General features: G+C 37.9%; 1 protein-coding gene across 2 annotated transcripts in view; it reads right to left on the bottom strand.

Moving 5' to 3' along the window:
* Positions 1–238: 238 nt before the first annotated feature.
* The window catches only part of scml4 (Scm polycomb group protein like 4), a 36,882-nt gene continuing 23,898 nt past the window's right edge, over positions 239–13,222 (bottom strand). For both annotated transcript variants that reach the window (XM_055187114.2, XM_055187113.2), the window contains 5 exons: positions 7,928–8,128; positions 7,150–7,350; positions 6,191–6,394; positions 5,789–5,934; positions 239–2,883 (listed from right to left, as the gene is read on the bottom strand). In XM_055187114.2, coding sequence (XP_055043089.1) covers positions 2,758–2,883; positions 5,789–5,934; positions 6,191–6,394; positions 7,150–7,350; positions 7,928–8,128 — 878 coding nt within the window. In that variant the 3' untranslated portion in view covers positions 239–2,757. The remainder of the gene's footprint in view (positions 2,884–5,788; positions 5,935–6,190; positions 6,395–7,149; positions 7,351–7,927; positions 8,129–13,222) is intronic.

Here is a 13,222-nt window from a genome sequence, read left to right as displayed (position 1 = left end):
CGCCGTCATGTTTCTACAGTAGCCCTAAACTGACAAACTGTTCTAGAGTGCGTTTTGTCACTTCGTTGTCTCAGACGATGACGTGTTTGTCCTGTGACCATAGCGTTTTTAAAGGGATGTCTGAGCTGTGGTCTGAGTCGTTGGTTGCAATTCCCAGTATCACCGCTAGATGTCGCTAAAAATCTACACACTGGTTCTAAAAAGCAAAACTTTACAAAAATACAATAATAGTCTAATATAAAGTGTTGTTCATTATGCTTTATTCTGACTCTTTCATAATGCTCTATATTAACCTCACAAACAGACACGCAATGCAGAGCCTGTCTTCAGTCACAAGGGTTTACAACACTGAAGCCGAACTGAAGAAATAAAGCAAATCAACCATAAAAACGTATGCATAAAATCATTTAGTTAAATACACAGTCATATTATAGCACCAACATGAATGGTCCGTGTTGTAGTCCCTCTATACAAACTCTCATTTGAGTTAATGAATGTCTCTAAAAACAACCTTACATGGGACTATCATCAAGAGCAGCATTCATAAATGTACACTTACATTTTCCATTATATCAAAAATGACAAGGAATGACAATGTGTGGAGGCAAACATACAAATCTGACATACGAAAAACAAACACATAGCTGAGCAAGTATATTGTCCTTGAAACCTCACTCGGGTTAATCGACTGTAGCTAGAAAGTTCTGAGTCAGCAGAATATCTGCATGAGATCATAAACTATAAACTGTTCAGAAATGTATGAAAGCATATTATGAAAATTACAAGGATTCCTACTTTAAGTAGGATTTAGTAAAGTGAAAACATAGAAGGAAGTGCTCGCAAAATAGCTTAAAAGCTAAATGTTGCTATTACTCGAAGGGCTTTAAAAATGCTTATGAGTGCTTTTAAAGCTAATACAAGAGTTAAATGTTAGACTCGGGTAATTATTTTCTATTAAGTTTTTTTTATTCATCTTAGCCTTCGCTGGAATTAAAATGCCTCAGGACAAATTTACATGACTGGAGCTCTAAACTTTTTTGTTATACTATTGAACTTGAACCTCAGGCCCGTTTAAACACTATGGTCTGATATATAACACAGGGAAAATTGAATACTCTACTTTTCAAATCACTGGATTAAATTTCAAGGAACCCTGACCTCTTAAAGAGATCACTGATAAATTCCTTTCACAACGTTCAGCCCAAAATTGATCTCATTCTTCACGTATGCATTTTTCATTGGGAGATCATTGGGAGACCATTCTCAATGGATGCTACATAAAAAGTGTCAAATAATACCAACAGATCTCTCAAACAGCCTCCCTGTTGCAGAATATAGACAATGATTCTCTACAGATGCACAAGTTAGCATAACAGTTGCTTTAAAGGCAAAATGTACAACGGTGAAGTCTAGCACGGCAAAGCAATAGCTGTGAGCTGAACGCATGTCAATCGGCATCAGATCTAAAATGTTTCACTTAATTTGCTCTTTAACCTATAAAACTGTAGATTTTATTCCATGACTAGCCTACTACATAACTTATCATATTTACACATGATTGCGGACACAGAAAAATTGTACACTTGGGTGTAATCCACTTTGGGAGATGTGTGACATCATCAGATCAGACTTAATATGTTTGCCTGTCTGATAAACAATACATGAATTCTGAGTTTGTAACAGTAAAGATTATTACAATAGTCTCACTAAAATGATTCTTTCACACATTTTCATGGGGTTAGAGAGCAAGTTGTAGTGATTGATTTGTTTTATATTGAAATACAGCTCTTAAAATAACATCATGAGAGACGCACCTTGAAAGTACCTCAGGTTATGTTAAATATTCACTGTAAGTTGATGAAAGGCAATCGATCCAAACCACATATAATCTGCACAGTGAAAATGTTCATCAGAATTGAGTAAAACCTATTTACGCATATTGTGTGGTACAACAGCAAATAAGGCCGGTATGGACACACACAAAAGACCTATCTGTGATGTTTGGTCCACTGTCACAGTTCAATACACTGTAGTTCATAGTTGTTTTGTCATTTCACCTGCTGGTTGAGAAACAGCACCTGTTGTGTATTACAATTTTTTTATTGTGTAAGTAACTGCCTTGTAGTGTATCTGGTTTCGTAGTTCAGACTTTGCTTGCCAGTAAGGCGTTTCAAAAAATCTTTGTGACTGATCCATCGCTGAACCAAGTTGTATTTGTGCCCGTGATTTGCTGGTTGCAAAGTGTTGCGGTTCATAATGTACCCTGCATGTGAAACTGATCTCCAAGGTATTCAGTCTTTGAAGAAGCTCTCTGTAAATAAAAGCTGAATTATTCCTGGTTACAAAGAAGAGGAGTTTAACGGAGTTGCAATGACTCCAATTCACCAGCAGGTGGCTGAATGTCACATGGTTGTAAAGAGCCAGTCTCCATGATCCTTTCAAAGAAGATCAATGTGTGATTTACACTTGAAATTCGTCTGCGAGCTTGCTTGTGGAGAAATCCCTCAAACTCAAATCCCAGAATACAGTTGAGATGACTCACAAAGGGCAGATGTCCAATACCAATGCTTTAAAATTAGCATACGAAAGTGTTCAAGTCAGTGAAATGTACAGGAAGATAAACAACAAAATCTTAGATAGTCCAAAATGAATGGGGGGAGAGACTCAAAGGTTGGAGAGGTCATGAGAATAAATACTGTGGATGCATCTGTGTGTGTACTGTAAATGGTGTAAGGTGCACAGTGTGACAGATGCGGGTCAGAACTTGTTCTGTTTTAGCTTGTCGATGTGGTAGCAGAGCTTAAGAGCAGGGCCCAGTTTAAGTCCCAGGTACTTCATGATCATATCGCTCTTCAGGAGAAGAAGAGCATCTCCATCAATCTCCTGATGAAAGAATCACACAACAGTTTCCTTACTAATAACACAAGACAGACTTTTACAGTGAAAATATTGAATGCATGATGTGTTACTAGATTTAAAGTCTGTGTAAAGTCATTTCAGAGAATTGTTTCTAAACACAGTATAAATGTATTGCTGAAACAGGTTCAAAACACTGTGAACTATGTAGTAATGAGTTAGTGACATCTTTTTTCGAGGGCGCTCGATGCAACGTTCGTCACATTGTAGCCTGTCATGTGTGGTGTTCGTAATTTCAAAATATGTGTTCAGCGTGTCGAGTGAACCTATGTGCATTACGTGTGTTGTCAAAATAAGTGCCTGCTGCACACGTGACAAAACCGTTTATGATAAAAGAGACGCTCGCATTTGCCAGATACTAGCATAATCTCATGCGTAATCAGAGTTTACTGTTAAGGGAGTGTCTTGCGTGTATTTTGTGAACGTGAGCGTCTCTTTTATCATAAACGGTTTTGCCATGTGTGCAGCGGGCGCTTATTTTGACAAAACACATGATGGACATCGTTCACATGACGCATATTTTGAAAACACGAGCAACACACATGACACTCCGAACACTTATTTTGAATTTGCGCCCCTCGGATGAGCAGTCACGAGCCGCCACTGTACCCCGTTAAACAATTTGTGTTTAGGATAATTTGGACTGGGCTACAACGGTAGCTCGATGATGTACTGGAGCCACTGAGCATGACCCCGCCCCTAACACAGTTGCAAGAATCTATTCAGGTTGTAGCGATATTTGAAGGTTAATAGAGATGGCAGCTTTCCCACATGTGGGTGTAGTTTCAGTGCTGACAGCGGACAGACCCCCACTGTTTAAGAGCAGAGAATCCTGCCTGTTTTTCTAAGATTTGATAACTTATTTTATTTACTTGCCATTTTTTAATCATTCAAATTTGGCTGGACGGTTATTAAAGGGCACCCCAAAGTAAACAATGACATGAGTTATCGTCTCCAACGTAAATCTCTTTTTTTGGACTACAACAAGCACACTGATTGTAGGCAACAGTTTACTTCCTGGTATTGGTGATGTAGACAAGATCGACATTATCATAATTCTTCCCGCTCGGACTCACAGCCTGTAAGTTAACTCCTGTTAGCATTGCATTGTGACCAAATCTTTCAAACATGGTAAGGAGCGTCACATTTCCAGCTGACGTCAGAGGTATTCAGGCCAATCACAACATACAGATTAGCTGGCCAATCAGGGACACAGAGCTTTTCAAATCCGTGTGTTTCAGGAAGAGAGTGAAATTTGGAGCTACAAAAATGTATGGTATGTGGAAAATGATGTGTTTTTAACCATAAACCACTCGAACACATTGTGTTATACCAAATACACAAAATAACGTTGTTCTCTAGCAATGAAATAGGTGCTCTTTAACAAATTTTTCTGTGGTGCGACAAAACTTTTACGTGTTGCAAGATTGCTTGACCCTAACATCTAAAAATATTATGTCTATTTTGACAAATGCAACTGTGAATCAAATTGCAATATGATGAAATTTCATTTAAAGGTGCAGTGTGTAAATTTTAGCGCCATCTAGTGGTGAGGTTTTGAATTGCAACCAACGGCTCAGTCCACTGCTCACCCCTCAATTTTGAAACGCATAGAGAAGCTACAGTAGCCGCCACCGGAAAAACATGTCATCGTCGGAGACAACTTAGTAAAAAAAGTTTGTCCGTTAAGGGCTTCTGTAGAAACATGGCTGCACAAAATGGCGACTTCCACGTAAGGGACCCTCGGTGTATGTAGATAAAAAGTCTCATTCTAAGGTAATAAAAACATAACAGTTAATTATAAAAAGGTCTTTATACACCCCTAATGATATAGTTTTGTATATTATTTTGCATTTCTGTCAAGAGATCCTTCTAAAAATTACACACTGCACCTTTAAGGTCATAATTGCTGCTGTTTGGATAGCAAGGCTAAATGAACAAAGGCATAAACTTTTATCGTAACAGCGGTATATTAAATAGAGTGTGTGAAAACTGCAAACTAGTAAGTCAGGTTATGGCTAATAAAAGTTTTTTTATTTAAAATCATGTTTGACGACTTCACTTGCCATCCAGTGTTAATAAAAATTAATTTGGCTTGCTGTACTTGAAGGAAGGGTTTGACCCCTGACGCGGGTGCATATTAGCTGTACATGGATCTCTGTTTAACACATAGTGGGTGCATCCCAGTTCAGGGGCTGCAGCCTTCCAAGGCCGTATTTGAAGGCAAATGACATCACCGGCCATGACGAAGGTTGTCCCAGTTCACATACAAGCCTCCAAATGTGGCTTTTTCCCCTGAAACCAAGGATCCATAGATGTATCCTTCACAGCCTTGGCTATACCAAGATTCAATGCGCACCCGTGACGTCTGGGTATTTTGAAATAAACATTCAATACTGTAGTTAAATTAAAGTCTATATTTTGTAAATTAAAAGTCCTTGACTGTTTTTCTATTATAAATTATGTTTTAGTGATGTGAATAAATTTTATTGCTGCAAGATTGTGCGTTTTGCATTTTGCTTTTGTATAAGGTTTGTGAATTTTACATACTGTTGGATAGCTTAATCTGCATCAATGTGTTATATTTTCTAAAATAAAATTAATAAAAAGATCTGCCTCTATATTTATTTTAAAAGTCTGATAGGTCTCAGCTGTTGTGTTCCGCTGACAAGCGTAGTGGCCGAAACAGCAAGTGACGCAACTCCCACCGTAGGCTAGACCGTCTCATTTCAGTTTGCTTCGTGGCCTTTAGAGGCTGACGCCTTCAAATATCGAGCCTTGCCTTCAAAGTCCTCGGCCTAAAAAGGATCCAGATCCTGAAATGGGATGCACCCAGTGTTTGTCTGCATTTATAAATGAATGTGCCACTCACATGTTTTCTGAAGAGATCCACATGTGGGCCCAATGCTTGAGGGTCTGCGTCTTTAATAAACCACACCACTTCATCCACGCTCCACCTGGAGGGATCTTTACTGGGCGGGGGCTTCGCCTCCCCTCCCTCTGAGGATGGACTATAGGCTGAGTAGAGGGAAATAATTGAGAGAAAGGATTATCGTTTTGATTAATCCAGAAAATGCCTCACTTTGTGATTTACTGTTTACTACATAAAATCATCATACATAATGTAAAAAGTAAGGTCATGTCAAAGATTGAAATTAAAATGAAATCAATGAATGAAATCAAACTTTGATGCTCCTAATGTCATAATTTGATTAGATGACATTACCATGAATTTTTACAGGTATGGTCACATCTGGGCAGTTTTCTCTCTTACCACTTCTGTTTCCTTCCTGAAATGTGCTGGGGCTGGCCGCCTGCCTGCACACGCCTCCAGAGTAGGTGGGGCCAGCACGAAAACCGTATGAAGGTTTGTTGGTCGTGTATGGTGAGGACATCGCACCAAAGGCGGAGTCACTGGGGTCAACAGAATAACGCTTGGGGTCCATTGTTTCGCCGTGGTAATCATCCATCATCGAGCCTGGTGCACAAAAAGAACAGCAATTTAGGGGTAATAATGCATTTAAAGGCCCTATTTGGCTCAGGTTACTCATTTGTTTCTTGAGTGCTGATTGGCCTGCATGCTCTTAACCACATTACATGCATATATTAAACAGAGTGTCCGTGAGGTATGTGTGCACCCTCCAAATTGGGTTGTCCTGCCTTAACCACGTTAACCATTGACATGGGATTAAATCACGGCTGAAGGTTTGCCTGTGTAGCCGAGCGGCACAATATTGTGTCGTACTGATGTTAATTCTCTAATCTCTCGAGCACCCAAACCACATTCAGAGGGGAGAGAGAGGGAGCACAACCTAAATACTCAAACCTCAGGCCACTCACAAAAGCACTCAACCTTTAACTGGCACTTAAACAGCTCAGTTTGCACTAAAGCCCTCCTCTGCATTTTCCGAACGGGAAATTGTACTGTAATAGGGAAAGAATGCTCAAAAATCCTGCGACCAATTTTCGAAACATCCAAACAACAAAAAAGGACTAAAATAAGAAGAATACAATATATAAATTATATGGTGACTCTTGCAATATATATATATTTATTTATATATATATATATATATATATATATTTATATGTGTGTTCCCAGAATCTAGGAATCGAATCCACAAACATAGCTAAGCAACAGTAAGACTATGTAGAAAGATAAAGAGGTCTATTTTTTAAAGGAAAGAAAAGGCAGAAGAAAAGAGGTCATGTAAGAGCTTTTTAAGTACGTACTTGACTTGGGCTGTCCGTCTGAATGCTTCTCATTGTGGAATGAGGAGGAAGAGGAGGGGGATGATGAAGGGCCGATAGGCTGGTCACTGAAGAGGTTCTCACACAGCAGACTTCGACACAACTTCTTGAGAAAGCGCAGAACGTAGCCGACACTGTTGACCACCGGCAAGCTCAGCAGATGCTGCTTACCATCAAAAGTGGCTAATGAAGAAGTATATTTGAGGTTAGGATAAACAAATGGGAGGTTTTGTTTACACCTACAATACACTTTATTTTACAGTGCATGTTATACATTTTTTGTTGCTGTTGATCATTTTTATGTTACTGTATGTTGTATCAGCTGTGTTGTATATCTTTTTTGTGATGGAAAATAGGATGGTACATGTCAAGGGGTTTATAATTTAAATGGCTGATATCAGTGCAGTGGTACAATATCATGTCCTTTAATGAACTACCTGGTTTGCTTAACTATAACAAATTAATGATAAGAACTTTAAATTGTGGAAATTAAATTGTATATTTACTCAATATTAATGTCTGTATTGACAGACTAGCGGTATGTGTTGGCCTATCACTAGTTACTGTAATTCATTACAAAAGTCATGCATGTTACTGTAATTAATTGCTGAGGCAATAACAATAAAATGCATAATTAAACAGTAGCTTTACGATTTATTTACACAGTGTGGTTAAGTAATGCTTAGCTCCATAAACTTATACTGACTCCACTTTGTATGTGGATATACTGTAACACATTTGTGTCTGTATGCACATGAACCTGAGATCTTTTCTCCCCCGTAGCCTTCAGTGAGCAGGGTGAAGACGGCTTTCTGCTGAAATGCGCTGTCAATGCAACCCTGCACGGCCTGCTGCAATACCACGGACGGTCTGGCGGGACCCAGGTGATCCGGTAACTGCAGAATCTTTTGCCTGTCCAGGTTAGGGCCTGTGTTCACTTGTTTATTCACGTAGATACAGACTGGGGTGAGAGAAAGACAGAAACAGAATTATGCATTTAAAGGAACAGTATGTAAGAAATTTATATCAATTAATCATAAAATGGCCCTGATTTGTCACTAGACATTAAGAAATCATTTTCATTTCAAATACTTATATCACTCACAACAGTGGTCCGGCCAGGATGTTGTCATATAAAAAGTGGAGTTGCAGCCCTCAAATGATGTTTATGTTGTCATGTTGTGTATTGGCCACCAGTTGTGAGATTGCAGTACCAGTTTTAGCCACAAGTTTTGTGATTGCAGTACCAGTTTTGACCACAATCCTACATACTGTTCCTTTAAAATGGATAATATGAGCAGGGATAATATAAAACATGTGTATATATACTCAGGCCTGATATGCAAAGTACATCGATTTATAAAATAAATGTATTTACATAAAATCTTAAATATCTGCATAATTTATGTTTTTTAAATGCAAAATGAAGTCAAATTCTGCATAATTTCAAGATCAGTATTCAAATATAAGCCAGCCGTGCTAACTGAAATAAAACGGGTCAGATTTCCTTGCTTCCATTGAAGCACGCAAGATGCTTTTTGGAAAGCTCTCAAATCATGCTGTGATTACATGAATCGTCACTTTTGGAGTCCATCCCAGCTCAAGTGCATGCTGTCATTAAAGCAAACTCTATCATTAAAGCAAATTAGGTTTAATTATCCAGTTCAAATCTTCACTTTAAAATATGCAAATCAGAAGCGTTTTCCACCCGTTGTCTCATGGTTTACTGTGACGTACATCAACATTAAAGTATGATAAATAGAAATATATATTTAATAGTACAACATAAACATACTGCACATTGAGACACAGTGCACATCTTCAACATTGACTCTCAATAATTGCTTGGGGTTTCACATTCAAATCTGGCAATAAATCAAGAAATGGTTAAATAGATTTAGATATTTGATGGGACTCGAGAGACAAGCAATGAAAGACTTGGCTGAAGAAAGAGCAATGTCGTCTGTCATACACAATCACCATGCTGTCCAAAGACAAAACAATAGTATGAAGCTGTGTGTACATTAACATTAATCTAATATAGAGACAATGTCTACATTTAATTGTTCAACACATACATACAATGGGACACAGTCCACATGCATCTTCCACAACCAAAATGGCTTATCAGAAATAAAGTACAAAATTAGGGTGGTACCACTGATCTATATAAATCACTGGATTGCACATGAAATAACAATTGTGAAGCCACTGCGTCGCCATATTAGTATGCCCAAAAATTCAATTACGTTAATAGAACGTTGTCAGATTTTAATGATAAAACAGTACTTTACTGCTCTCTCTGTGCATTATTACAACGCAGTTGTTCTAAGCATGTACATATTTATTTAAAGTTGTTCATTTTACTTTTTAAACAGTGATTTACACATTCGTCTTCATTACAGTAAAGCTGCATTCAGACTAGCAGCGACTTTCTCGCTGTGTGTCACCCGTCACTTTCAATAAGGGTCGTTAGGAGACGTTTCTAAATCTGGTTGTCATAAAAAATGACCACTCCAGTAACTGACGAGAAATGGATGACATGAACTCCACTACTTTGCTCTTATGGGTAGTCGCTCATTATTTGCATAAAGATAAACTTTTCTCAACTTTGTCGCGCGACTGGACACCCCCATTCGGTCACCGTCGCTCATGTTAGCGGAAGTCGCCAAGCTTCCGTTGAAATCAATGAGTCTGCTTCGCTCTGCTACTGCTAGTCGCTGCTAGTCTGAATGCAGCTGAAAGCCGCCTTTTCACTGTACACGACATTCGGACACGATTGTCAGAGTTCGCCCCCTAGTGGCAGTCATAATAAAGTTTCAGTTTTATCGCAACTTGGGAATTAATTAATGCAAATGAATGAAACAATAAACAGCATATGACAAAGATTAGCAATATTTTTTGTAGAGAACATATGGAGACAAGATTAAAATAATAATGTATACATATCAAATTAATAATGTATCACTTATCACTAATCAATAGTTTTTTTAAAGGATTTTAAATGTTACAGATAAAGTTAAACAAAAAAGGATTAATAATTTTTACCTCGCACAGTGTCTTGATTGGATTTCACTGAAATACATCACTTCCGTTCAGCGTATCGCATGTGGTCGCAAAAGTAAAAAAAATTTACGGATCCAACTATCAAAACGGATAAAAAAATTACGGATCCACAGATGGTCAGCACCTCACGCAGCCCCTTTGTGACTCTCCATAGGGAATGAATGACTTCCGGTTTATCGGTGTTAATGGCATGTATTTTGATACAGGTAAGATAACATTTTAAATCTAACATTTGATTTAACAATATAAAACAACCCCCAATTTCGATGCTTATAAAAGCCATGGAATATAACTTTATTATATATAACTTATTCAGAGAAATAACATTAATCGAATATGCTTTACACCTGTGTTACTACAACAGAATGCAGCAGACACACTCACCTTATCATTTTCAAAAAAATCCTTATTTTTGGGTACATTACTGTACCTGTTGTGTACCTTTAAAGGTACAGTTAAATGTTTTGTACCCTTAACATTTAACTGGTACACAATAGAGTCATTCAAAGTACATAATAGGTCCTTAAGATATAATATTGTAAACAAAAAGGTACAACCTATCAATGTGTTATATTCCCATAAAGATACAAAACAAGAAATATTTATGGGGTACCACTCCAGTTACAGAAAAGGTCCAGTTGTGTACTTTTTTCTGACAGTGTAGTTTCACTTTCAACTCCGTCACTTAAGTATTTGTGAAGGATTCTTCACACATTTGAGCTGACATTTATAGATTCTATTTGGAGGTCGTGAAGGGAGACCTGCTTTTCATATTTCAAAGAAATACTCAAATAGATTCAAATACATTTCATGGGGCTCGAGAGACGAAAGACTTGGCTGAAGAAAGAGCAACGAAAAAGAAGAAAAGAAAGAAAATCTCTATTGACAAATTCAGATTCTTCAAGCATCAATATTGCGATGTGCTGTGCATTTTAAACACTTGTGTACCTGCAATGAAATCAACACGATCTTGCCAGAAACCAGCAATGGCACATAAAATCTTTTGTCTCTGCGTTTTCAATTTCTAGTGCACTCATGCTGTGGCAAATTTACATGAGATCAGGCTAAATGTTATAACTCAGGAAAATGAAACCTGATTTCACTTGAAATTCCAATTAAAAGGAAACTCAACTTACCATAAAAATCAAACCATATACAGAAAATGACTACTATAATATATATATTATACACATGCAGCCATCAAAAAATAATGCTTCATCAAGGAAAAACATCTGCAGAATCTTTCTGTTCCCCGAAGTACTTCGTAAGACCAAAAAGGGTTCTTTGTAAACAAATGCCAAATGGATAAACACAAATGTAACCTTTCTTATAAGCTTATTTTTTAAAAGTACGCTCTTATAAAATAACAAAGAATTTTCCACCACAAAGAAACTTTTAAGATGTCAAAGAAACCACACAGCAAAAAAATGGTTGTTAGGGCATCTTCAAACACCTTTTTATTAAGAGTGTATATCATAGAGATTCAAAAAACATTTCTTTTTCCGATTATTTTCTATTTATCCAAAATGAATTACAAATAATGAAAAAGGTCAGCACACATAAAAACGCCTCAGGAATGCATCAGTGTAAATGAGTGAGCCATAGGGAACAGTGTGTGTAAGAATCCACCGATCCCCCTCCCACTCCCCCATTCAATCTGTCCCCACTGACTCGACTCGCTCGTCTGCGGCATGCGGATGCTTTAATCTGACAGATCGCCATGCTGGGGGATTTCCTTCATCGTCTGTCACACACAAAACGCCATGACCAGAAGTCACACACACACTCACCACGCTGTCCATGAACAAAACAATAGCGTTCTGCGAGTGTGTCTCTGTGTGTAACTAGATCAAGTCTACAATGAAGGAGTGGGGGAGGACTGCTTCCACAAATAGTTGATATGACACACATAGCTTTAAAATAGATCATTTATAGCAAGATGTCATACGTGTAGGTTTGCGGGCGGCAAACATTCAACACACCCAGTGTGGGCAATGTAAAATTAAATAAATGTGCGCTCACACAAGCCAGTGTGCACACACAGCAGAGCCCCAATAATGACCCCGGGTCGCCAAGGTCATGACCCCCACCAGCAGCTGAAACAATTCCCTCTGTGACCTTCACAACACATATCCTACACAAATTATACACCCTGGTGGGGGGGGTTATATCTATACATTGTGAAGTCATATTGTTAGATTACAATGTTTATTCTGTTTATTTAATAAATATAAAGCTGGTGCAACATTGTAAAAAGTGCTGTGTATATAAATTTGAATTAAAGTGATTTTAATTTAAATTTGCAAACTAGTAAAATTTTGTTTGCATGAGGACAAGGCCAGATACATTGAGCATGGTTTTGAAATAAGGTGGAATTCCCCTTTAATGGCTTCTTATAAAATATAGATGCGTGGCCAATGGATAGCGTGACTTTTCCACTACACAAAGATTTCAATTTAGGAAACCTGTCACCAGACAAAAGCCTCTTGTTCGGTAACTGCTCCCTACAGCACAGGGATTAAGCTTCAGACGCAAGACGAGTTCAGCCATACCTTCACAGCTTCTCATGTTTAATATATAACAGCCTGGTCGTGAAGAACCAGACAGGTACATTAAGATAAATGGAAATATGGAAATACATTTAAAGTCTCCAATATATTGCAACAACCATCCTTCTCTGTATCATTCACATTATACTTTAAATGATGCAACTTCATTTCGAATTTCATTCATTCTTTTAAATAAGATCTTTCCCGGTAAAAACCCAGTGTGGGGAAAAAGGTTTTGATATCTCCATTGAAGTGCGGAGATAAATTAGACGATAATGTCTCTACGGTGAGATCAGTCAGGTTTTCAATAACGTCCCCCGAGACTTTTACACCTATTAACCTTTAAAATAGGAAATGTAACTACTATTTTCTTTTCTTCTGGTGATGGATGTAATTGCCAATTGGAGGGGAAGCACATAGAGATTACAGGGTCCTGACCT

This window comes from Misgurnus anguillicaudatus, chromosome 18 (assembly GCF_027580225.2).
Source record: "Misgurnus anguillicaudatus chromosome 18, ASM2758022v2, whole genome shotgun sequence".
Lineage (NCBI taxonomy): Eukaryota > Metazoa > Chordata > Actinopteri > Cypriniformes > Cobitidae > Misgurnus > Misgurnus anguillicaudatus.
This window is presented reverse-complemented; position numbering and strand designations above follow the sequence as displayed.